Source organism: Salvia miltiorrhiza, chromosome 6 (genome assembly GCF_028751815.1).
Source record: "Salvia miltiorrhiza cultivar Shanhuang (shh) chromosome 6, IMPLAD_Smil_shh, whole genome shotgun sequence".
Classification (NCBI taxonomy): domain Eukaryota; kingdom Viridiplantae; phylum Streptophyta; class Magnoliopsida; order Lamiales; family Lamiaceae; genus Salvia; species Salvia miltiorrhiza.
In genome coordinates, this window is record NC_080392.1 from 40,889,291 (window position 1) to 40,913,976 (window position 24,686).

At 30.7% G+C, this 24,686-nt stretch overlaps 2 protein-coding genes across 2 annotated transcripts; both read left to right on the top strand.

The window, feature by feature from the left end:
• Window positions 1-472: 472 nt before the first annotated feature.
• Window positions 473-1,872, top strand: LOC130989563 (casparian strip membrane protein 1-like). The gene is made up of 3 exons (XM_057913534.1): window positions 473-760; window positions 1,236-1,359; window positions 1,445-1,872. Exons 1-3 carry the CDS (start codon window positions 549-551, stop codon window positions 1,661-1,663), a joined length of 555 nt encoding a protein of 184 aa, XP_057769517.1. The 5' UTR covers window positions 473-548; the 3' UTR covers window positions 1,664-1,872.
• A 1,432-nt stretch (window positions 1,873-3,304) lies between these two features.
• On the top strand, window positions 3,305-4,847 carry LOC130989564 (casparian strip membrane protein 1-like). Its single transcript, XM_057913535.1, has 3 exons — window positions 3,305-3,626; window positions 3,705-3,828; window positions 4,450-4,847. Exons 1-3 carry the CDS (start codon window positions 3,379-3,381, stop codon window positions 4,663-4,665), a joined length of 588 nt encoding a protein of 195 aa, XP_057769518.1. The 5' UTR covers window positions 3,305-3,378; the 3' UTR covers window positions 4,666-4,847.
• The last annotated feature ends 19,839 nt before the right edge of the window (window positions 4,848-24,686 follow it).

Sequence of the window (24,686 nt, forward strand, 5' to 3'; positions counted from 1 at the left end):
TTATAAGTAAAATTGAAAAATTATTTTGGGTTGTTATTCGAAAAGGGAGAAATGCCATTAGCTACAATTGTTTGTCGGGTAGTGTAGGAATGAAAATTTAATAAATAGTCGGAGCTAGAAGTGAAGAATCAATGATGGGTTTAGTAAAGAGTAGCATTTGGCTCCATTGACACCTCTCATGCCCATGTGCACATTCATAGCTAATATAATCCCAAAATATAATTACACATAAATAGTGGATTAGTTATCACGCGTGTAAACCGCGGTCAAGTAGCAAAGCTTTCCGGTATATTCCTTATCTGGAAAAAATCAACAAATTTCTTCTCTATACCAAAAAAAGCTACAACATGAAGCAGGTACATTATCTACTAACTACACACATTATTATGTTGCATCAATATTCCAATACAAGTGCACCTACTCTCCAATGATACCGCGCCTATAAATCACTCTACTCATTCACCAATACACTCATCTTCACCTTAATTAATTACAACTCTTCATCACACTACTAATCTTCAATTAGTTCGAACTACATATATTTATCAATGGCAGTTTCCACGATTGAGCTCGGGTCGGGTGCGGGTCGGGCATCCGGGGCGAACCGTGGAGTCGCGATGCTCGATTTCATCTTGAGGGTGGTTGCCATTGTTGCAACCCTAGCTAGTGCTATAGCTATGGGAACCACCAACGAGTCTCTCCCATTTTTCACTCAGTTCATCAGGTTTAGGGCCAAGTACAGTGACCTCCCCACCTTCACGTAAGTCCACTACACCCTTTGGTTCGGCACAAGTTTTAATGCTATATTTAGTGAATTCTATGTAGTATAGAAATTGTCCCACAATTGTATATAATGAATGATTGAGGTTGAATTAAGCGTGAGCAAGATGTGATTTTTTTTGTAAATAAGCAATATTTGTATGGATAAAATGTGAGACCGTGTCGCAAAAGAAAAAATGTCATATTTTTTATGGACGAAGCAAGTGCTACATTTGTGATTTTCATGATTTTTATGCCACTTAAGTCCAAGTCTAGTAACAGCAATCGTGGAAAATTCAACAATATATATAACATGCAAAAGTGGATTTAGAAGTTACCCTCAACCAAAATGTAAACTAATAAAATAGTCATTTTATTATTACAAAGATAAAAATAAAATAAAGAGCCACTTTTTTAGAATTATATCCTTATTATTATAGAAATTCACTCATTAGTTATAATAAATTGACATGTAGGTTTTTTGTGGCGGCGAATTCAATCGTGTGCGCCTACTTAATTCTATCTCTAGCTCTGTCCGTGTCCCACATCATGCGTAGCGGCGCGCAGAAGAGCAGGGTGGTCTTGATTTTCTTGGACGCGGTAATTATTAACAATTACTCCCAATATATGATGATGATTAAATTTGAGAAAAGAAAAGTAATTAATATCGGATGCATGCATGCAGGCAATGCTGGCGCTGTTGACGTCGGCAGCGTCGGCGGCGGCGGCGATTGTGTATCTGGCGCACAAGGGAAACAGGAGGGCAAACTGGTTCGCCATCTGCCAGCAGTTCAACTCCTTCTGCGAGCGGATCTCGGGTTCGTTGATCGGATCTTTCGGAGGGATCGTCGTCTTCGTCATCTTGATCTTGATGTCCGCCGTCACCTTGTCGCGACGCCCATGACCCCATCATGCATCCATCTCTTTTTATTACTACTTGATGTATTAATTAATGTTGTTTTCAGTTTGAGTTAATTTGCCTTGTGTGCATGTGTTGTGTGTGATGGGATGAATCTGTATTGTTTGTAAAGTGATGGACTATATTCTTGATTTACTTTTGTATCTATGTAATGTATGTGGCTGATTCTTAAATTGGATTCTTTTTTCTTTTTCTTTTTCTGGTTTTGTTTTCTACTTAATCTGCATGCACTACTGATATTTTTATTTATTTACGCCGGAATATTAAGGATGTTTAATTTCTCTCGAACTTTCCATATATATATATATATATATATGTTGTCGTGGTGTTTTGGAAAAGGTTTGGAATGGATTCTGTTCGAAGAATATCTCAAAAGAAGTGTTATATAGATATAACAAGAACAAAAGAAACACCACCTCAGGAAAATAAAATAAAAAAAGTTTCGTTATACTTCTGCTCAATCCCATTATATAGTTGCACGGCACTTGATGTTTAGTGTACCATATTTCACGTCCCACTTTATGTTTTGCTTTAGAAAAAATAAAAATTTCTTGTATACTTTCTTTTTTTTAAAATTTTAATTTTATAGATGTTTTAGTTTAATTAATTTTGTGATTACTAACTAAGGTTTATTCCACCCAATTAGGGGGTGTAACCTTGCATGATTGAGTATTTTTATATTCAATAATAGAATTTCTCTAATCCCACTTTTCTAATGGATAAGAATCAAGTAAAAGTTGCTTAAATGATAGAAATAATTATAGCCTTGGAATATCCCAAATTAATTTGAATCCATCAAAGTAATTAAACAAGGGATTATTAGTCTTGCTATTTTTATAATTTAATTTCACTTTTATTAGTTAATAATTAATAAGTTTGAAAATTGAAAGTTATGGTGTACCACTATAATTTTTTGAATATAAGTTAAGTATAATTCATAATATTATAATACTATATATATTTTTAAATAGTATATATAAATAGTGCGATACAGTGAATAAATGACACACAAAATTGTGGGACATTGGATTTCATCTAGCTGCATGATCTAAGACGTCACGTATATTAATTGCACTAATATCATGCGAACCATACGATACTAATGCTACATTATTTTCAAAATAGATACCCACAACACTAAAACCAAAACCCAATCCAATTAATATTGGGCCCAAAAGGCTTAGGGCAATGAAATTAAGGTTAAATTGAAAAGTTAGGGGTAGAGCCACACAATTATTTCAGAGGAGCAAACCAAACTGGCCTAATCGCCGTGGACTACATTTTAAAGACTTCCTAACTAACCTAACGCACCTCAAACTCAACCGGTCAACTTTATCAAATACCATCAACTCAACAAATACTTTCTTTCTATATAACTCATTATATTACTCCTTTCTAAATTCGGTTGAGAATTCTTCAATTTTCAACATGCACTTGATAGTAAGTCAAAAGCAAACAATATTTTCAATTCCTAAGTTTTTGCTTTAGTAACTACTCATTCTTACATAATTCAAACCACATCATATTTGACCATTTAATCTCCCTTAGTGGAATCATGCACCAACTAGCTCTATCATCTTCATCTCTTAATCACGTATAAATTCAAATGCAATGCCTCCACAATCCAACACATTCCAATTACATACAAGATTTTTTTTGCGATAAAAAAAATATAGTATATTTTTTTAGGCTTACTAAAAATGGGTAAGAAAAAGGACAACGCTCAAGAAAGTGGAGATGAGGAAAATGGAAGTGCACAAGAGGAGACTCCTCCGCCTCCTCCTCCCAGCAGAGGAATGTCATTGGTCGATTTGATATTGAGAATCGTCGCCGCCGTTAGCACGATGGGCAGCGCCATAGCCGTCGCCACGACTAGCCGATCGATCCCCTCCTTCGACAACTTCATTCATTTCACGTCTCGTCAATATCAAGATTTCCCTACTTTCACGTAAGTTCTTGAGTTAATTTTTTTTTTTGGTGGTGATGGTGTAGTATATATATTTATTTGATGATGTGAATTGTGTAGGTTTTTCGTGGTCTCAAATGCCATAACAACAGCATACCTGGTTCTGTCGCTCGCGCTCTCCATATTCCACATCTTCAAGACCGGCGCCAAAGTCACCAGGACCGTTCTCATCATACTCGACACGGTAACGATATGACACGATTTACTTCATTTCAAAAATTGATGTTCTTTTATATATATATAGAGGTTTCGTTGATAATGCTAAATGTTCCGAGAATTGAAAATTAGTCTGAACACTTGCGAGCATGCATGTCAATAATTTTAATGAATAAGCTAATAATTTTTATGAACAATCATTTTGGTCTAGGTTGATTGTCACCATAAATCATGTGAATAAGCTTCTTTCATGAGAATGTTATCTTTCATAAATCAGGATTCTCAATTTTAAAGCATCCAGTGAAAACGCTATCTTTCACGAGAATAAGAATTAATATGAATAAGTCATTAAAATCTATGAATAAGCTTTTTGTATTGCACGAATAATGGTTCAAACTTGAGTTTGAATCCTGGAGAGAGTGAAAATTTCACAATATTGTCTAAATATGTTATTCATACATTATAAGCAACTTATTCATGGATTCATATATACTGGCTTATTCGGTATTCTCGTTTATCACGAAAGATAACATTTATCACTATATATATCAAAATTTCATGTGTTAGTAGTATTGCATCACTTAATTTGCATGTTTTGAAAGTTCCCATAGTGCGTGACTGATGAAATATTGTGTGCGAATTTGGGCAGACTATTGTATCTCTTCTAACGGCGGCAGCATCGGCGGCGGCGGCAATCGCGTATGTGGCACACAAGGGCAGCGAGGAGGCGCAGTGGGTGGGGATTTGTGAGCGTTACAACTCGCTGTGTGAGAGGGTTTCTGGAGCTCTGGTTGGATCCTTCATGGGGATTCTTGCTCTTATGCTGCTCATTTTTTTGTCTGCTGTTGCCCTCTCCAGAAACTAATTAATTTTGCATGTGTCTCTACAGAAATCACTACCCTAATTTCATGTAATTTTATAGTTCGTGTCTTCATTTTTTATTTTTTGTTTTCAGTTGGCTATGATTTGGCAATATAATATTGCAGTCGATTAATGTACTTTTCATCAACGTCATGTTGTATAATTAAGAATACATTAATTTGTTCATCATATATATCGATCTTTATACGTTGTTTGCTGCCAATTACAGTGGAGATATATATTCTTTGATGCACATCTTTATAAGATCAGGAATTTGGTTTGGATGATATAAAAAAAATGGGATATATATTCTTTGATATAAGATATATATTCTTTGATGCATATATATTCAATTTTCAAAAAATGTTTCTCATGCCAACTTTATAATCTATACTAAAATTATTCTACTAATAATCTTTTCTCATTTTGTGATCTCACCCATTTTCCGGCTATACTTAATATCGAAGTGGCCGTCTGAAATGCCGTTACATCACTCTTTGCAAACCGACATCATTTTAGAAATCAATGGTTTTGAACGCGTAAGATTTCAGACGACCACTTCAGCACTAAGTTTGACTGAAAAATAAACGAAATAGAAAAATGAGAAAAAATAATAATTGAGTGATTTTAATACAAACTTTGAAATTGGTAAGAAATATGTTTTTTTTTTCAAGAACAAATAAGCAATTCATGTGCACATAACTCCAAAAAAATCATACTATATTTTTCTTAAAAGCAGTGTCTTATTTCTTTTCTTTCAATGAGTGGAGTTTTGCGCGAGCTCCCGCTGTTCGTAACTCTTCCCAGCAGTCTGCTACTGCTGCGTGTCTTGGCTGGCACTCCCTTCCACCTGACTTCATAAAGTGTAACGTTGATGCGGCTTTTTTTGAGGAAGAAAGGATGATGGGCATTGGTATGGTAATCAGCAATTTTAATGGTGATTTTGTTGTGGGCGTTCCATAAAACTGCCAAGGTGTCGGAGTGTGGAGGAGGCGGAGCTTGTTGGTATCAAGGAAGCTTTGTCGTGGATTAAGGATTTGGGTTTCCCGAAGGGTGTGGTGGAATCGGATTGTAAACGGCCTTGCGACGTGATTGGTTCGGCGGAGAGAAATATTTCTGAGTTGGGTGTCATGGCTTCTTTGTATCGAGCTGAGCTTGCTTTGCTTCCGGATTTTCGTCTTCAATTCGTCAAACGTGTTTTTAATGCTATAGCTCATTGTTTAGCGAAAGTTGCGAGAGATTTTATTTCACATCATGTTTGGACCGAACCCCCCGACTTATGTGGTGGGTCTACTCCATATCCTATGTTCTTGTGAGCAATAAAATATCTCTCTTTTCTCTCAAAAAAAAAAAAAGAAGTCTTACTTTTTAAAGAACTCTTTGTCTAATATTATACAAATCTTACATAAGTAATTTTTTTTTGAGAATAAAAGGGAGCTATAAGGAAATATTTAAAAGCCATGTTAGATAACCAGACTTTCAGATCATTACATCCTGACTAATCAAAATAAAGCAAACTAACTCATGAGCCGATCTATTAGCCTCACGACGAGTATGTACAAAATCCAACACAAAATGATTACGAGTATGATCAAAGGCCTCCACGAGATCATCGCACAGAGAATCAGAGTCGTGTAGTACATAAATGGCGAGAAAGGAATCCGTGCAGAGCACCACCGGGGCGATGTCATTTGCCAAACAAAAACCAATCGCTATGAGCATAGCATGTAATTCTCCGAGCAGAACAGTGGTCGTATGTCCAATAGTTTGACATCCGGCAGATGCGTAATGAAACCTGCCCCCACTCTTCTGCTTGTCCACATCCACGTCTAAACGGAGCACTTTCTGAGGCCGAGGGAACCACCAAATTAAGAAGATCGGGCATACACAGCCTTCGGCTAGCTACTAAATTCTCTCTCTTTTTTTTAATTTCTTTTTTTTTTCTTCTTCTAAATTTAGCTTATAAATTCTCTTGATTGTGCATTTTAACAAGTCTGGATTCCACATCAGGTACGGTATTAGATTATTTTCCATGTGTTTTAACTGTCTTATTTATAAATAAAATATGTGTTCAAGAAGTGTCGATTTCAAAATTTTGTGAAATAATTTGATGTCAAGCATATGCTATTTTGTCTTTGTCCTTAACGCAATTTGTTTAAATGTTTGATATGTAACAATTAAAAATAAAAAGAGTAAATTTTTGTACTTTTTATTAATTAATGTTACAATTTTTTTATAACATGGTACATTTTATTTTATTTTTGAGAATTTTTGCACGCAGACGGGACCATTACCCACAAAAGAAGGAAAATTACCCGAACACATGCGAAATTGATCCCCAGATCTCTAACAAATGAAAGTCTTTGGATGACTCAGCTTTGCCACTTGAGTTATGCCTCAACCATATTTTCTTCTCCTTCGATTTTTTTCTTATACCTTTTCAGTAGCATATTAATTAATCTCGGCCTCTCCTACTATGAAAACTTTCTAAAACTAATTTGCATTTGTTGACAACGCATTGTTATATTAATTATATATTTGACACAATATGAAACTTAGCTAGATGGCCTTGAATTGAATTTGGCGTTCCATAAATTTGAATTTGGCCTTGAACTCAAATTCTAAGATTCAAAATGTATGAGGATAAATGCAATTCATCAACCAAATATATGTTGGTAAGACTTCTTCATAAAAAATATAATAAAAAAAGGCCTCTAGGAATTTTCCACTTTGTTATATAACACTATATATATGGTGTGGTTTTAGAAAGAACTACATTATTTGTGAGAACGTGGGAACTATCAAATCTAATGCATATATATATATATATATATATATATATATATATATATATATGGTTAGGTTATAGTGAGATTGCTATTTTTTGTGAGATGTGATGCTAATGAATAAGCCAGCTAGTATTAGTTAGGGGTGAGCATTCGGATTTCGGATCGGATTTTTGGCTGATCCGATCCGATCCGATCCGAAAATCCGAAATTTTCCTAAAATTCAATCCGATCCGAACCGTATTATCCGAAAATCCGAAAAATTTCGGATAAAATCCGATCCGAACCGAAAAATCCGAAATGTGAAAAAAAATTCGAAATGTAAAAAAAAATCCGAAAACCGAAAAAATCCGAAATAGATGTCAACCTAACATATTAGATAATTACAATCAAATTAAGGTCATAATTAACAAGCCATTAATTATAATCAACCAAAATGGGAGTATAGGGTTAGAATTAAGAAATATTTAACTATTTAAAAACTAATAATTATATATATTTATTTATAATATTATAATATTACTTATATTATAAATATAATTCGGATTTCGGATTTTTTCGGATTTTTAAGGTGTCAATCCGATCCGATCCGAAAATCCGAAATTTGCTTAAAATTCAATCTGATCTGATCCGAAAATCTGAAAAATCCGAACCAAATTTTAAATTTCGGTTTGGTTCGGATCGGATATTCGGATTTCGGATATTTTGCTCACCCTCTATTAGTATATAGTGATGAATAAGACAGTATAGTGTTGAATAACGATATTCAAAAAATTAATAAAATTTTCGCCCTCCAAGATTCGAACACGGGTAAAAAAAATTCACCTTCAAGTAAATATTAGCTATATGATACATTAAATCAACACCTACAAATTAATCTAAAATCTCATCATATATGAGAGATTTCATTTGAACCATTCCATATATATATATATATATATATATATATATATAGGGTGTGGTTCTAGAGAGAACTACATTATTTGTGAGAACGGGAGAACCATCAAATCTAATGCATCCACTGTAAAAATTAATACATTCGCTGTTAAAATTAATGCACTAAAAAAATTTAAAAAAATGCTCCCTTCAGGATTCGAACCCAGGATCTGCATTCATCCAACAAGATGATGCATCCACCGTAGATCTTGATGATCGAATGGCTGAAAATGGTTCTCCGGTCTTCTTTTATTTATGGTTCTTTCCTGAACCTCTCCCTATATATATATATATATATATCTATATATATATATGCTAAATCACAGTAAGAACTTGATTTATGCATTTCATGCTTGGATATTATATATTCATTTTTTGAGTTTGATATTGAAAGCTAATTCGCTTTGCAAAATTTTATTCGTCTTAATTTTTGAAGTTACTTTGTATGAACTTAAAAGTCAGCTTAAAAAGTACTTTTTGTAATTTAAATGAAATTATAATTATGTTAATTATTACTATTATTATTTATATATTCATCCACGAGTAACTTTCTACTTTTTTCTTATTGGGACGTTTACAAAAGAATTTCCTGCCTATTTTTAGACTATACCCCACCACTTATAAATATCTCAATTATCCTTACTTTTCATATTTTCACCTCTCTCAATACTAATTGAAACATCTTTCCACCAGCCTCAATACACTCAACAATCTTTTCTCCACTCAATACACTTAACAATATTTTTTTTAAACCCCGTGTCACTCCCTCATAAAAAGTTCTTTTGTAGACGGAAAAATTATTTTGAATTAAAATAAATTGAATTTAATTTTATTATAAATTTTGTTAAAATAAAAATTGGACCCCTCTGAGTCGAAAGTCTAGCTCCCCATTGGCTAGCCCTCCTCGCTCGACAATTCTGGTGTTTCCTACTTTGTCTTGTCGGTGCATATAAATAACTGGTAACACTGATAGCGTTATTACAATTACACAAAAAATTACATATGAAAGTAACTAAAAATTTATCAACTTTTTGAGAAATTGAAGTATTGTCATCTCCTGTGCATAGATCTGTTATGTGTCGATTGTGTTTCATTGCATCCTATATCGAAAGCAAACACTTTGAACAAACCCAAGTTGCCTCGATGGATATTAGTCGAATCAAGAGCAAAATTAAAGTTTTTTCCATTCTCAGCCAAACATTTTCGGCCGTGTCTCTCACTCGTCTCAGTTTGCAGCAAATATTTAGACAACCTAGCTAACTAATTAAGGCTGTCTTCCTTTGAAATTTGTGTCTCCAAACTTTAAATATGTATCTTGCTTCGCTTAATCAATGGGATCATCACTTTCACTGAATATATATCATTTCTGGTTTCTGTCAACGTAAACTATTCATGATTGCAATAGTGTATCTATTGGACAAGATATTTCATCAGGATTACTAATTATATTAATCTCAACGTATTTAGGTTTAACACTTTGGGTGTTGAGATTAATCATTCATGATTAGAAGCCGAGATGGTGCATGCATTTTGATTGTCGGTGGAATATATAAAAACTCAGATCTCATGACAATCAAAACACTAATCTATATTTATTAGGAGAGAGCCTTATTTTACAAAATTTGATTTCTCTATATATATACTTAATTTAAGATTAATTGTGTAATATAGTATATTATACATAGTATATTGAAAAATATATTAGTATGATTTATCTTTTATATTTATATTTATTTATCTTCGTCATATAAGTTACTAGTATTTTTTATTATAAATTTAATAATTTAGAATTACGACACAAAGAATTATTTAATAGTTTTATTAGAAGTTTAATTTTATTAATTAGTCTTTGGAACTAAAATTAATTATGTAAAGATGAAACCTACAAAATAAACATGACGACAAAATTAGGTGATGTTTAATTAATCAAATTTATTTTTTATACTAAATTTAAATATTTTTTTATGAGTTTACACTTTTCAAAAGTTATACTCATAAAAATTGTTATAAAATGAAATAAAATATAATTAAAATAATAAATATTGTTATAAAGTGAAATAAAATGGAGTATAAATTTACACTCATAAATATTTATTTGTTAAAATAATTTATTTTTACGTGCGAATGCACATCTTCTCTGCTAGTAAAATAATAAATATACTCAGCATATATAAATACAAATTTGAATATGAATATTGTCTGATGGATTTTGATCAATGAGGCGATCTTATTTACGTTTTGTAGTTGAAATTTTTAACATGTGCATATATACCACGTATAATTAAAATACTAAGTTCAAATCTCAAATATTCGAACTAAATTAATGTGGAATCTTGAGTTTCATCGTCACTTATGTTGGTCGCGGATCTATATGCTATATGCATGCACCAAGCTCCAGCCGAATGCAAGCTTCAATTTTTTTTCTTAATACGTATATATAATTCTATACATAGTTCGAAATGATTAAAAAAAATTAAAGAAAATTATTGTCTCTGTAAAGTGTGCTATGCGAGAGAAAAAAAATAATCGAATTTATTCGTGATATTGACATCGTCAATAATATTCAAAGTATTTATTTTTCAAACTTATTCCATTATCGAATTTTGAATTCGTCCAAAATCTGAGAGCTCGTCCCACTATTACTTCGAACGCCCGGTTAAGGTACATTATAGTTACTACCCCATATATCAAATCATACTTCTTTCACATTATAATTTATATATTATATTTCCGTCACAAATCAATAACCATAATTAGAGTACGTGCATCGATCAATATTTCAAATAAAAACGAACCAAACAATTTGACTAAATAATGTGAACAGTGTGTTATGATCTCTCTCTCTCTCCTTTTATTTCTAAAAAAAATAAAAAAATATAATATAAAAACAATTGAAAAAGGGGGTCGGCCGATGTCATGATCCGTTCTGAGTAATGTGGTTTATAACACCTTAGACACTCTCTCCTTGATAGCCTGACTTTTGAGGATGAGTTTTACCTAAGATGTAACAAATAGTATCAAAGCTAACTTCATGCTCTAGTCTACCCAAGGCATTATGGACCGCCACGGATCGTCTACGGTGGTATAAGCTACTGCAGGCGACGGATCCAAAACATGGTGATTTGTCATGATTCGTTTCCCATCAATTGATCAATGTGATTTATAACATTTTAAACACTCTCTTTTTAATAGCTTGACTTTTGAGAGATGGATCCCCTCCTCCCTAATAAGTCAATATACGAAGGTGGCGAAACTCGTATTTGCGGCATATAACACTTCAAATAATAAAATTCTCAACGCCAGCTCATATTCTCATCAAAAATTTCTAACTTAGAAAAATTCAACAAGATTGACACGAATTAATGGTTAGCCTAACTTGGAAGAGTTTTATAATGCAAAAGTGGGAGCGCACGTGCCAGTAATCGTCGAATGAGGAGGCGCCACGTGGTGTTCCCCATCGTGGATTCATGTCCGAAGTGATAAGAGCATTGACCATTTTGTGAGAATGAAGAGTTGGTCAATGTGAGTTAAGCGTATTTGTTTAACAAAAAGTTAGGGCGGTTTTACCTTAAGGAGTTGTAAGCCAATGAGAGATTTAGACGGTGTAGGAGCGGCGCAGCGCTATTGGATTTCTACCACCCTACCCAATTTAATTTCATTTATTATTACTTCTTACGTTTTTCTTTGAATCGGAAAAAAGAATACAGAATTCAAGTCCGATCATTCATCAATAAACAAGTCAAGAACATCATCGATTCGTACTTTTTTTTATCAAGATCATCGATTCATACTAGGCCAGTCTTCCTCAAATTTATTTTCTACATTACTAAACTAATACTAATATTTTTTTTTGAAAATACTTATTAGTCAAATAAGTAATTTTTTTTTTACTTTTATGATAACATATACTCCATATACTTATTCATTGGAGTTGCTTTATCTTTTACGTTAGTTGAAGTTATAAATATATATATATATATATAGAAACAATATACTCGCATGACCATTTTGAAAAAGAAAACATAATATTTGACCACTAATTGAAAAAACACAAAATTTGACCATTTTTTACGTTTTAGGATTGTTTTGCCCTTAATTAGGGCGGATCAAATTCAGGTCGAATTCGGGTTTGCGCGCGGGTTAGACACACATGACACTATTAGTACCAGTAGTGCCATATACTCAGTGTTGCACGAATGGTACTTATGAATATATTAGTGCCATTAATGCCATATACCTGTATGTGTGCTGATATTATTTAGATGAGTACAGTTATATGACCATTTTGAACACTTCCACGTAGCGTTTAGATTATCCATTTAGGGTTTAAATTCCTCATTTAGGGTTTAGATTATTCATTTAGGGTTTAGATTCTCCATTTAGTGTGCTGCATGAATGGTACTTGTGGTCATATTAGTGTCATATACTCTCTTAATTATGTAGTGTTGCACAATCGAAATGGTACTTATGGCCATATTAGTGCCATTGATTTTTTTTTTTTTTTTTCCGGTTGGCACATATGGCACTAATAGTGTCATACGTGCCTAACACGCGCTCAAACCCGAATTCGATCCGCCCTAATTAAGGGCAAAACAGTATTTACACGTAATAAATGACCAGATTTTGTGTTTTTTCAATTAGTGGACAAATATTGTGTTTCCTTTTTTAAAATGGTTATTTCAAAAGCGCTCTCATATATATATATATATATATATATATATATATGTGTGTGTGTGTGTGTGTGTGTGTGAGAGAGAGAGAGAGAGAGAGAGAGAGAGAGAGAGAGAAGTTATCGTATGTATTTTTCTATAAAAACTAATACAATTAATATTGTTAAAAAAATTAATATATTAGAAAAAAATACCCTCTCTCCAAGATTCGACCATAGGTATTGTATTTATCTATCAAGATGATGTATCTAACCACCTTAGATGTTTAATGAATGGGTGAAAATAAAACCACGTGCAAAAAAATAGAAAAATTATTAAATAGTTGTGATAAAATACACTTAGGCTGTGTTTACTTTGATGGATAAATTTATCCATATTCTTTTCCAACATTTGACACAAAAGAGAAGTTCATCATTTTTCTTTCCTTATTTTCACTTCAAGGATGGATAATATTATATATCCTTTCATTTTTGAGTGGTTAATATTATCCATCCTTGAAGTGAAAATAAGGAAGGAAAAATATTTTTGTGTCAAATGTTCGAAAAGAAAAGAGACATTTAAAGGCATAAATTTTAGTTATCCATCATTTTCCATGGATAAATTTATCAATCAAAGTAAACGCAACCTTAATGTATGTTTGTATATTTACATACTAACATCCCTAAATTAAATAAAAATGATTTAATAGTTGTGACAAAATACACCTAAAGGATTATTATTTAACTTAAATAAAAAGAAGGAATATGTTGAATAAATAGTTCTATGTCTTGGGAAAATGGCAAATTAAATAAACTACCACTACTTCCTTATATTAGATCTTATAAAATTATTACAACCATTTATCTCATACTTGAATCAGCTGTTTATCTAAACGAAAGCAAAAGATTCGAGAGTCCAGGCTGAAAATATATGCATATATAGATAGTTGTCAATGTTTGGGAAAGAAAATCATAAAAGTTTGCTATTTTCTGTCAAAAGTAGTTAATAATTAACTTTAACAAGCTTACTAAAGTGGCACGTTGCTATTAGTAGGAGAATATATAAATATTATGTGTGTGTGTGTACGTGAATACTAGTTGATAGATATGTAGTCCATGTGAAGCACGGCACTAGATTCGTGGATTAATAATCCCAATAATTTTGTATATGATCAAGCAATAATCTTTATGCGTAATTATCTCTAATTAGTTTAGGCATAATAGAAAATAGAGGCGCACTTACATAAGTGTTCATATCATTTTCATTCATAAATCATACAACAATCATCACTTTTATTTATAATCATTAATTTTATTCATAACAAATTGTCATTTTTCTCTGAACATATATGTATAGTAAGGGCGAGAGTTCATACAAATAAATTCTTATCTCGAAAATCAAAGTGCATTATCTTTTGATACAATAATTAACGTGTTTCTACTGACATTTATAGATCATACAATAGTCCAGATTTAATTTTAGTATACAGTACATATATATATATAGGGTTGGACTCCTGTGAGAATCTATAATCTTGTAAGAACTAAGAACCTTTTTTACACCATTGATCTTCATTAATCTGATGGCTACCATTTAATCTAGTAATTAATTATGTAATCCCTTAATATTCTGAGTACTACCGAAAATAGATAAAAAGGGTATTTTGGTGAACACACTTTCGAGTATGACTTAACTTGATTAGATCAAATCCCATAATTGTCGCATAGAATATTAATTACCCCAACCTTTTAACCTACCATTCTCATCACTTTCACTTTATCTTTCTATTTCTCAAAACACTTGTACTCCTTGCTTGTGTTTCGTCTGTTGCCGTCAAGAACTCGAAGGTATTGTGTATCATTTTTTTTTACTTGAACAATTGTTCCCGTCGTTCTAGATTATTTACCACCTTTAATGGTCTTGTTCATTATTTTTCCTTTTAGTGTATTTGAACAATTGTTCCCTTTATTTGTGTTTGGAGTCCATTGAAATACGTGGTCATTGATGCTACAAGAGAAGATGTCACAAGTTATTAGTAGATGTTATTCATGAATTGATTTAGTTTGTTCAAAGTGAATGGCAGTACTATTCATGAGAAATATGTTTTTTGTATTCTTTATTCATCCATCGTTTTATGTAAAATATGTTTGAGTATGTGTTGTTTGGTATTAGTATTCTTCTGATCGTGAATGGAATTTAAAGTGTGTATGTTCTTGTTTGAGTAATACATAGATATATTCAATTAAGTATGTTCATTGATTTCACATATTTTGATTGGTTTATATATTTGTTCATTGATTGTTAAAATATAAGGTCTATACATAAAGATGTTGTATGTATGTGTCTGTCTTATTCATCTATGTTGGTACATTTGTTCAGTTACGTTGTTCATAGGTAAATTATAAGTTTTAATACGTTTGTTCATAGGTCAAAATATTTGTTCATGGGTCAGAATATTTGTTCATAATTTTGCCCCTTATGTGCATGGGTTATATGTTTTAATTCATTTCGTGAATTATAATTTGGTTACTATGAACAGAACGAGTGTAGAACGTAAATTCGTTTCAAACTAATAAGAACATGCACAATAGACCATCAAATGAATTATAACTTGGTTATTATGAAAGATCTTTATATTGGACAGGACGATAGACCAGACAAGAAACACAATAGACACAGGTTTGTACCTTATGCGCAATTTGGAGACTTTTATGGGCGATGGATCCCCGAGCTGGAAGTGTGGAATGCCATCATCGTCTCCAAGTCACATAAGTTTGGAGAGATTGTGCTACAATTCTAAATTGTGAATGCAACTATGTGAAGGAATGCCAACTCAAATATGCGTCTGCACATTATTGACTTAAATACATTATCACAAGTTGTGCATAAATAGTAAGTTCAAGGCTAACTATGTTTTGCTTGGACGAGACAAGCCAAAAATATGACCAGATTATTGACTTTGAATTGTTCTTATTTTCGGATATATTACTATGGGTCTCAGACTTATGAGCGAATAAATGTAATAACTTTTTGTCGTCGGGATTACGTTTGTTCATTGGCATATAATTTTATGCATATTCATTGTTCTTCTTTTTCTAGATATTTTACTATAAATATCATGTTTATGAACAAATAAATGTAGTAATATTTTGTCATGGAAATTATGTTCGTTCACTGCGTATAATATAATGCATGTTCGTTCACAACGTTGTTCATTCTTTTCGATTGTTCATGTAAAATGAAAGACATGTTTTTTTTTTTTTTTTTTAAATTGGGTGTAAAAGCTGGAGCCGAGTAATTCCTTGTCAAGTATATGATTTTAAATATTTTATAAATAATGTGCCGTGAGTTTGTAAGTCAGTATAACATAATTAATAAAATTATGTGACATTAAGATTAAGTTTTTTGCAATATGGATCTTCTTGCTTCCATGAATAATCCTACGGATAGTTGTTCAATTAATTTTAGCTTTAATAGATTTTAAATTATAGTTGGTGATGCATATTGGTTATTCAGTACATGTTTCGAGTATGAATATGACTATATACTCAATGAATACATAAAACAATATTAAATGTTTTCCAAATATATTCATCACATAATTTAACATACTAAGCTTATTCAGACAACTAAAATGCATGTTGAGACATGTATTACAGTGCATATTGCAATACAAGGCGTGAACATGGGAAAGGTATTCATGAATATAATACGTGCCAACAGTACATAATGCAATTAACGTCTGAACATGGGAAAATGTATTCATGAATGCAATAGGTGCCAATAGTGCATAATGCAATTAAACGCATGAACATGGAAAAATGCATTCATGAATATAGTAGGTATTGCACTGCATATTGCAATACAAAGGCGAGAAGATATGTTGAATGATGAAGCATGAATATAGAATTAAAGAACTATACCAAAATAAATCTTTAGTCGTCTGTTAGTGGATGATCCATGATATGGTTAAAATCACTATTCCAAAATTAAGAGATATGTTATTGCATGAATTTAGGAAAGACACGATAATAGAAAATGTCAAATTGACTCAAATCTCCTTACCCACGAAAATAATGCTTGATTATTGTATTAGATTATAACCGCTAGATTGAAAGGATCAAGGGCTATGATTGGTTCCTAGTTCTCACAAAAATATGGAGTTCTCACAGGATCCTCTCCCTATATATATAGTGTGAGTGGTGATTGATGTAAATCTCATGTGAATTACTCATTTCACCCCACTTCAAGTGTCTTGTTGGAATTCAAGTGTGTTATTTTTCTTTTCGAGTTATCTCATTTCAAATGTCTTGTTTCCTTTTATAGAAAAAATTAATCTCAAAAAGTGAAATTTTTGGGGTCCACGTTACCTTTTCAACTCTACACCACTTAATAGTCCAATTAACTTTTTTTTTTAAATAATCGTGCCGAAAAGAAACAAGACACTTGAAGTAGGACGGAGGAAATACTCCCTCCGTCCCATAAGCTTAGGCTGATTGGGATTTTCACAAAGATTAAGAAAAATCATTGGAAATGAAAATATACAAGTAAATTCCCTAGTATGCCCATATTTATTATTTAATGATGTATTAAATTGGAAGTAAATTAAAGAATTAAATAGAGATATAATAGTAAATGAGTAAAAAAACATTACTTTTTATGGAAACAAGCCTATATAAATGGGACATTCAAAAAAGGAAAACAAGCCTAAGCTTATGGGACGGAGGGAGTATTATTTATACATCAGAACTAAACAACTCTGCATAAAATTTGGAGAAATTAATTCAACTTACAAATAATGAAAGACGCAGCTTTCCCTAATTAACCCTAAACCCTAAACCCTAAATATTTATTAAGTAATCAAGGTTTATATTGATTATCATGTAATGCTATGTTAATTCGAGCACACGCAGCTTTGAAATATCTTGTTGTCTTTATTCTATACGAGCAGTTACTGTGTCATATTTATTAAATTGCGTAGTTTGTAACTTTGTACTGAAATAATAAAATGTTAAGTAATATATATAATTTTTAGTGGTTTATTTTTAAAAAATAATATACAAAGAGATCGAGTTTATTTCCACAGTGCTTATGTAATGTGAACTATTTCTGGTACAACTAAAACTGTTGAAAAATGGAATTTGACTAGTACTAAATATTTTATTAAGGCTGCTCTGTCGATAATTTAATTAGATTTAATATATATATATATATAATTCTTCTTAATATTGTATTTTTTTTCTGGTGCGATAAAGGACCGAAGCACACAAGATTCACCGAATTGTGCCAATCTTTTCTACAGTCAATTATTTGCGTTATTTAGTAACATTATCCAGAATCGAAAGGTAGAAATAATTTACTGACTCCTATAATTTATTATTTATTACTTTATTTTTTTGTGTTAAAAAATGTTCACGCAATTATTGGGGGTGCAATCATCTTTACTTCAAATTCGTTCTTGCATTCAAACATTATCCGATTTGAAGATAGAATTTATCCACATTTAAAGTAAATAAACTTGTTGACTTGCTAGTTGCTAGCAATCTTTACTATTATTCCTTTGAGTTCGTGTAGTAGATTTTAAGAATTAACAAAAAAAACTATGTACAAATCGTATTTTTTATGATTATTATTGTCCTACCTACTCAACGGATAAACTATTAAGTCTGCAAAATTAATGTTATGAGAAGTCACTATTTTTATTATAAATAAATAGAGCGTAGAATATTATCAAAACAACAATGATATATGTCACTAACTACTTATTTTAAAAAGTTAAACGGTATATAAATGATTTTATTTCAGTAGAAGGAAAAATGATGTACGTAACCATTCCGAGACCGGAAATTGAATTTTCGAGCTTTTCTATTAATCTCGTGATTAGTCGAATATTTAATTATAATTAAATGTAGTTTGAGATGTCTACTATTTATTAAAGTTGTTTTTTTTTGTGGTTTTAATGAGGTTCGGCGGCTTCGGCCCTTCCTCAAGGGGTTTTTTTTTTTCTCTCTCTCTTATTTTCTTTTTATAAAATCTCTAATTAGTTTGAGATGTCTACAATTTATAATCTATAATCTATCTATAATCTAGTATATTAAAAATGCAACTTTCAATTTGAAATTAATTTTAAAATTGAGTGATAATTTTGTGATTATAATAAAATTAAAGGTTTATATTTGTAAATTATATAGTATATTTTTTCTTTATCTTCTTATTTTTTTTTGTTTTATTAATTTTCTAATATTGTGAAATTCGGTTAATTATAAAATATTTGACATGCACATCAATTTAAAGATCACGACTATAACTTTAATTTGATATATTTTATGTACGTATTAGATTAAAATGTAAATTTTATATTTATTTAAAGATTAAAATTTTAAAAAATTCTCTACTCTCATGTTTTTTTGAATAAATCTATTTTAAAATTCTTTTGTATTTCCCTTTTTATTTTCAGCTACCTTTTTTTCTTAGAACTTTATTTTATTTTATTTTATTTACTTTTTCATAATAGAAAATTTTATTATTATGAATTCTTATTTATTTTTTCTATATTCAACTAAAATATATTTAACTGAAATTATATTTTTTATTATATTTATAAACATGATAATTGAGTTTGGTATCGATTATATATAAAGAAATATAAAAATGTTTCACTGTGCATTGCACAAGAGCAAATGCTAATTTTTGTTAAAAGATTACATATATATCTTTCTTTTTTTTAGGGAATTATAAGAAGTATCCATTATATAATCAAATAAGTCAGAACCTCTACACAATACAAAGGTGAGAAAATAATCGCACGCAGGCGGGACCACTATACCCACACAAGGTGGGAAAAATTACACTGCATTCTCATTGGCAAGATTACATATATATCACTTACTACTTTTTTTTACATTTATGATGCGTTCTCTTTGGTTGTAAAATTATCATGGGAAACTGAGGGATAACCAAAATTTCACCATTTAAATCATTCCTTTCTTTTCCCTCATTTTCTACTTGATCCTTAATTATTCCCCATTCACTACAAAAGAGGGATAATATTATCACACCATTTTTGGAGGGATAATATTATCCCTCCATTGTAGTGAAAATGATGAATGAGTAAGGGTCAAGTAGGAAATGAGGGAAAAGATTGAAGAATTTAAAGGGTGAAATTCTTTTTATCCCTCATTTTTTTCATGATAAATTTACAACAAAAAAGAACGCACCCTTAGGAGATTCTCTAACGCATGCAGTTTTATATGTCTCGCTCGTGTCCCATTATTAATTTTTTATTTGTATTTTTATCAAATTTAATCTCAAATTTTTTAGTTTAATTTTATAATAATTATTCAAAATTCATTAAGTCAATTAAATTTTGTGGTTTTTCTTTTACATCTAAATATAGTTTTGAATGAATATTTTATTATTAAAAATTGATTACTCCGTAAGAGTATAATTTCTGGGGAAGGCCTATTAGAATTTGCAGCAAAATCAAAATATCGAAATTGGAGTATAACTAAAATCACGAGAATTATACGCGAAAGAAGTCGTAACAGAAAATGCTTGTGTGGTCCTCACAAGTTGGAAAATAAATCTGCACACTGAAAACTTTGTCTGTTGTGTTCATTTGGAGATATCATAATTTGGTCATTTTTTGGTGTCTTTGTTATTCTATGAAGACAACTTGGATTTTGTAACACACAGAAACTTTGCAAGTAGATGGTTTTGGTTAAACAGATTTGCAACTAACTCGACTTTTTGTGTTTTTTCTAATTTCACATTTTATTTCCTATATTATTAATATATTCTTATATTTATGATTACAGCCTGTCAATGGATTTTAGTTGGACCTATCAGATCTATCTTAAGTACAAAACATTATATTGAAAATCAATTTTTTATTTAATTTAAATTTAATCTTGTATTCACACTACACTATAACACTACGCAGGTCTAAAATAGACGAATCACGGGAGATTTATAATTGAAGTACAAGGAAATTATAGCATAATTAAAGTTTACAGAATTAGCTGCTCAAATAACCTTTAGTTTGTTCTAACTAAAATTTTCTAATTAATATAAAATTTAATAATAATAATTGATAATTGACTAGTAATATTATATATATATATATATATATAGAGAGAGAGAGAGAGAGAGAGAGAGAGAGAGAGTTATGTTATAATAGAATGTCTATTTTCACGAGAAATGAGAATAACGAATATAAGTCAATATAAATCTACGAATAAGTTGATAATTAATATACGGATAATGTATTAAGTTGATATGGAAATCGGGTTTGAAGGGCTATTCGTATATATATATATATTGACTTATTCGTATATTTATACTGACTTATTCGTTATTTTCCTTTTAAAGGATAAATTTGAATAAATTAATATCTACAATAGAATTTGAATATCTGACATTCTAGATTCATTTGTATTTCTCATCATATTTGACCGATCTTACTAGATCACTTCTCTCTCTCATCATATTTAACTATAATGAAAAACCATTGTTAATTAACCAGCGTTTATATATGTGCTCTTTGGGCAGATCGACTTACAATGATGGTAGGGTACAAACTCGTGGCGTTGCAATCATCCTTTTCTCTTTTTAGAATTCAATTATACATATAATAGTACTTCACTATGTCATTCTTAATATACTTTTTCAATTTTATTTTTTATAATAAAAAAGTCCGAAATTTCTATCTAAAGATGCATATTAGATCAACGTCGTCACTCATATGCAATATGATAATCATGTGATACATATTCAACGATGTTTGTAACATTCGAATTTGAGACATTTTGATCATAGGATACCCCCTACCCTAGACGGATATCTTGTTATTGCATATTATGTAATTGATACACAATATGCTGGATATAATATATGTATAGGTCCAAGACATCATGTCCCAAGACACTTTCAAAATTATTTAATTATATGACCAATTTGCCTTACATATTGAACTATAATGGTAGTGGCATACTTAGATAGTGTTTGGCTAGTTATTTTAAACATCTTTCCAACAACTTAATTATAAGATTAAAGAGCTTATAATAATGTGTCAAGACTCAAGGGTTCATAATTTAAGGGTGCGTTCATTTTTATGGATGGGAAAAGGAGGGATAAAAAAAATTTATGCCTTTAAATGTCTCCTTTCTTTTCCCACATTTTACACAAAATAAAAGTTCACAATTTTTTCCTTCCTTATTTTCACTTCAAGGAGGGATCATATGGGAAAATAAGGAAGGAAAAATTGTGAATTTCTCTTTTATGTAAACTGTGGGAAAAAAAGGAGACATCTAAAGGCATAAATTTTTGTTATCCCTCATTTTCCCATCCATCAAAGTGAACGCACCCTAAGAGTTAAAGTCTTTTGGTAATTGATCGAGTTTATAAGTTAGAAAGAAAAAATTAAGGAAATATGAAATTGAAAGTATATACATATTGAAAATAATAGTTATAATAGAATTATTTTTATAAATTGATTGTTGCTTATAACATCATGAAAAAATAAAATAGGTTGATGAATTATAAATTGTCAGAGCTTATTTTCACAACTTATATTTAGTAAACACTTCACAATTGATGAACTGTTTTAAAATACTTGTAACCTCAATCAAACATACTCTTACTATATACTCCCTCCGTCCCACTATAAGTGAGACCTTTTTTTGGGCAAGAGAATTAAGAAAGGTGTATTTTGTGTGTAGGTGAAAAAGTGAAAAGGTGTTTAAAGGAAAAAAAATTTACCCAAAAAAGAAGTCTCACTTACAATGGGACGCCCAAAATAGAAAGAGTCTCAGATACAGTGGAACAGAAGGAGTATATCTATGAAATAAAAGAATTACTTCATATGCCCCTACTAACTTGATCAATATTCTTTTTGGGGTCGTCCCCAACTAACTTGTTCAATTTCCTTATATGTAATCAATATAAGTAAAGAAACATCTAATCACTCATTCATTTTATTACTAAATATATTTAAAATACTAATCTTATAAATTCTGTGTCAAAAATAAGTTGATCAACTTGACTGGGATGGAGGGAGTATTACACATCAAAACAAATATAAAAGATTTCGACATATATCAACAAAGAGTCACCTAAATGCAACGTACTTATCTCGGAATAATTTCAATTGAAAGTGTATTGCAGTATATATATTACCAAACATGTAAGAGTTACTAATACAATTTGCAATCCATACTATAATGAAGTTAAATTAGTTAATAATCAAGGATATGTACTGGAGCAAAGAAGCTTCACAACTACAAATAAAATATATTACAATTCAACTTCATAATATATTAAATTCTAAAGTAAAGTTTGTTTGGGTGGGAGTAGTACTAGAATGAATAGACTGTCGAAAGTCCTCATATTACACCGTTTCGAAGTAATAAAAAATATATCTCAATTATTTCGTTGACAAGTATCATTATATTGTTATGAAATGAGTAATTGTAGGCTTTGCAGCAATGAGATTTCCAAAATTACTGTTTTCTTCAAATAAAAGTAATCCCCAAAATATAATTAAGATACTACTATGTATGTACAGTTATTAAATACAATTAATTACCTAATCTTAATAAAAAAAATTAGTGGAACATGAGTATATATGAATTATATAAGCAATTCATATCTATCAGTCTATCACTATACATCAAACAAGATCTCTTGTCCCATAATTTATTGTGTCTCATCGTGTTGAGATCTTCTGTCTCACACTCTCACTGTGTCCCATTCTTAATCTCTCTATTTTATAATTATTTGTCATAAAAATTAAAGATATTACTCCCTTCATAAATGAAAAATTTGCTATAATTTTCTTTTTAGTCTGTCCGGGAAAATTTTGCCACTTTTAAAATAGTAGCAGGGTCCTCACAACTCCATTCACATTTAAAATGGACACTTACTCACTCCATTCACATTTATGAAATATATTGAAAAATAAAATTTGAAGAGAAATAATTAAAATTATAGTAATAAATTGAAAGTGGAATACTTTGAGACATTGTAAACTATATGAAATAGATTGCCTCAAAAGAAAAACCAAAATTGAGATAGAGGATTTCATACATATATACACACTATGCATGTGGTTTTTCCATATTCAGCACGGTAATATCAATCTAATCATATCAAATTCTAAGCACAAATGCGTACATATTTAATATTTGTTGTTGCTATTTTTATACATTTCTTCCTATATATTCCGATTTGGCCAGAAAACACTCTTTAAAAAAATAAATACACCGACTTAATTTCCGTAAAAAAGCAAAAAAAAAGAATCTAACGCTCTCAGGCTCTGAAAAATGTGTGAGCGAGCGTGACACCTATTCTTTAGTCTTTACGATTATTTGGCAGAAAATTCTTGAATAAAGTTAATCACTAAATATTCATTTATGGTAAAGTTGATCGATGGATGTCTACTACAGTAAATGAAAACATTTAACCAGGAAAGCCAAAAATACGAAATTAGTATATATTGATGGAGAAGATAAGGTCAAATTGAAGAAAACAACAAAATACGATTCACACACAGCTACACTGTTACGGAATAATATATATATATATATTTTTTTTAAAAAAAAAGCTAAAAGAAACGGACACAAGCTTAGAACTGCCTTACATCCCACGTTTTATAT